This window comes from Phytophthora parasitica (assembly GCF_000247585.1).
Source record: "Phytophthora parasitica INRA-310 unplaced genomic scaffold supercont2.584, whole genome shotgun sequence".
Lineage (NCBI taxonomy): Eukaryota > Oomycota > Peronosporomycetes > Peronosporales > Peronosporaceae > Phytophthora > Phytophthora nicotianae.
The window spans coordinates 1-2,092 of record NW_008649570.1 but is presented as its reverse complement, the minus strand read 5'-3'; the positions used below and the strand labels follow the sequence as shown (position 1 = coordinate 2,092).

The window sequence follows — 2,092 nt, the reverse complement described above, 5'->3', positions numbered from 1 at the left end:
TTTTTTTGGAACCTCTGCGCGTTTGCCGTCGTGATATCAGGGTTGTAAATGAGAGAACAGAACCAATCCATTGGCCAATGCCTATCCTGGAGACTACCATGGGGCTTTTGGAGGAATTATCCTGCTACGTTACGTTGGACTGGTTTCGTGGATATTGGAAGTTACCTCTCCCCATTTCGTGCGAAGAGACGTTTCTATCACGACGCATCAGGGCGCCATTACGCATACCCGAGTAGTGATTAGTGGAACGGACGCAGTGGCGTACTGCCAGAACGTTGTCAAGGAAGGGTTTCGCCCTATGCTATACCACGTAGCTTTGACTTGGCTCGATGATATCCTCGGATATGCTGCGGGTCGTATGAACCTGTTGGAGGTGTTGAAACGCACTCATGTTGCTTGTTGGAGCTTCAGGCTGAAGCTTTATCCTGGAAATAACCATTTTTTCTGCGTCAGGTTAAGTGGTGCAGTAAAATCGTGAGCAAAAGTGGAGTTCAGCACTGTTCGTCTAGACTCGAAGGGCTAGTCGCAATGCCAAACCCAGAGAGCGCAGGGCAATCACATCAATTAATGTGTGCCATCAACCGGATGAAGCAACACATTCTGCAATTTCCAGGCAACACCTTTGCTGATGTGCTTTTTTAATCGCTTTACTGTATTTACTTCTACTGGATGTGCAATTACACTATGACACTGTAAACTGATCGAAGCGCCAGCTTTTCAGCGATACCCGTGAGGCCTTGGTAGAGCAAACGTTACAAGCCCGAGACACAAGTTTGTTATTACGGTCCCTAATTGACAGTCTAGCTTACGAATATACTGGGTGCTCTATCCCGAACCTGCAATCAAATATAAACCAGCCTGGATACCCGACACAAAAAAGGGAGAGACTAGCGACCAGGGATCGAATTTAGAGTTTTGCTTGGCTCAAACCACATTCAATTTAATACTATTATTATGCAGTTAATGTGCTCGCTTCTAGCCAATACAAGTGCCGTAATATTGAACGAACTTGCCTATAACTTCTAGACTCACCTTTTTTAAGCCTTTATATGGAGCTAAGATCCATTTGAATTGCCCTTTTATTTAATGTTGCATTTATGATCCGAAATGATAAGTTTAGGCATTCACAACTCCTTTTTGTATCCCGCAAGACATGATTCTTTTGAATTCATAGTTATCCAATAATGACTGTTTGCGAGGCGTTTCAAATCGTACCTTTCTGAGAAAAGAGTGGCTATGTGTATTAGTTGGCGAGAAACATGTACGCTGTGTTTCTGTCTAGTTTTTCAAAATGTTCACCTTTTAAAAACTACTGCTTACTGTATTTGAGCTCAGGAGTACAATAATCGCATTTTTTTTTACCAAACTTACATTCTTGACTGCCCAGAATCACAGAAGTTATGAAATTATTATTTTCTCGACATCCTGAAAAAAATACTTTGAAAATACCTGTGATTCCTTCTTGAGATCGAATCAACTTGCACAGGACGTATACCGATAACAGCAGATTACTCGTGTGGCCTTATAGTTATGCACCATAAATAATAATCCAGCAATTTTGATAAACATCTTATTTCTTCTTCAGATCGCAAAACAATAGCAGATTCTGGTAGTTACGGTGGAAACCCATGCCCGCGTTAGCAAACTGAGGGTATCGGTCCACCAGCTCTTTAACGACGGGTTAGAAGAGATGACGCAGCCCTTCACTTTCGGGTAGGAGCTGTACAACACTGGTCAGCCTATTGTAGGCAATGGTTCTGTCGAGAAGCCGTTCATAACTGGCCTCTCGACGATGGCGTTGGTGTTTAGGTTGATCGTATCCCCCGCAGAACTTTATATTGCATCTAGTTGTGACCTAAAAGATGAACCAAACTGACTACCCCATACTACTGGTGGGAAACCCGAGAAGGTCGCGCAGATTTCTTGTAGAAGCTCGCTTGCTTCGGCGCAAATCGATATCGGAGCAGCTCTGCTGGTACTGCGTAGGCTGTGCTACTGGGTCACACAAAATCACTTGACGGTGAACGACGCGATGACCGACGGCGATAAATGCCAATCCTCTGTTTGGAGAGTACCCGGCCTTTATTTTCTC

The 2,092-nt window shown here is 43.8% G+C and overlaps 1 protein-coding gene across 1 annotated transcript; it reads left to right on the top strand.

The window, feature by feature from the left end:
• Positions 1–1,862: 1,862 nt before the first annotated feature.
• Positions 1,863–2,049, top strand: PPTG_25033 (hypothetical protein; the record flags this gene model as incomplete). The annotated part of the gene is made up of 2 exons (XM_008919219.1): positions 1,863–1,892; positions 1,987–2,049. 2 exons carry the CDS (start codon positions 1,863–1,865, stop codon positions 2,047–2,049), a joined length of 93 nt encoding a protein of 30 aa, XP_008917467.1.
• Positions 2,050–2,092: the final 43 nt, after the last annotated feature.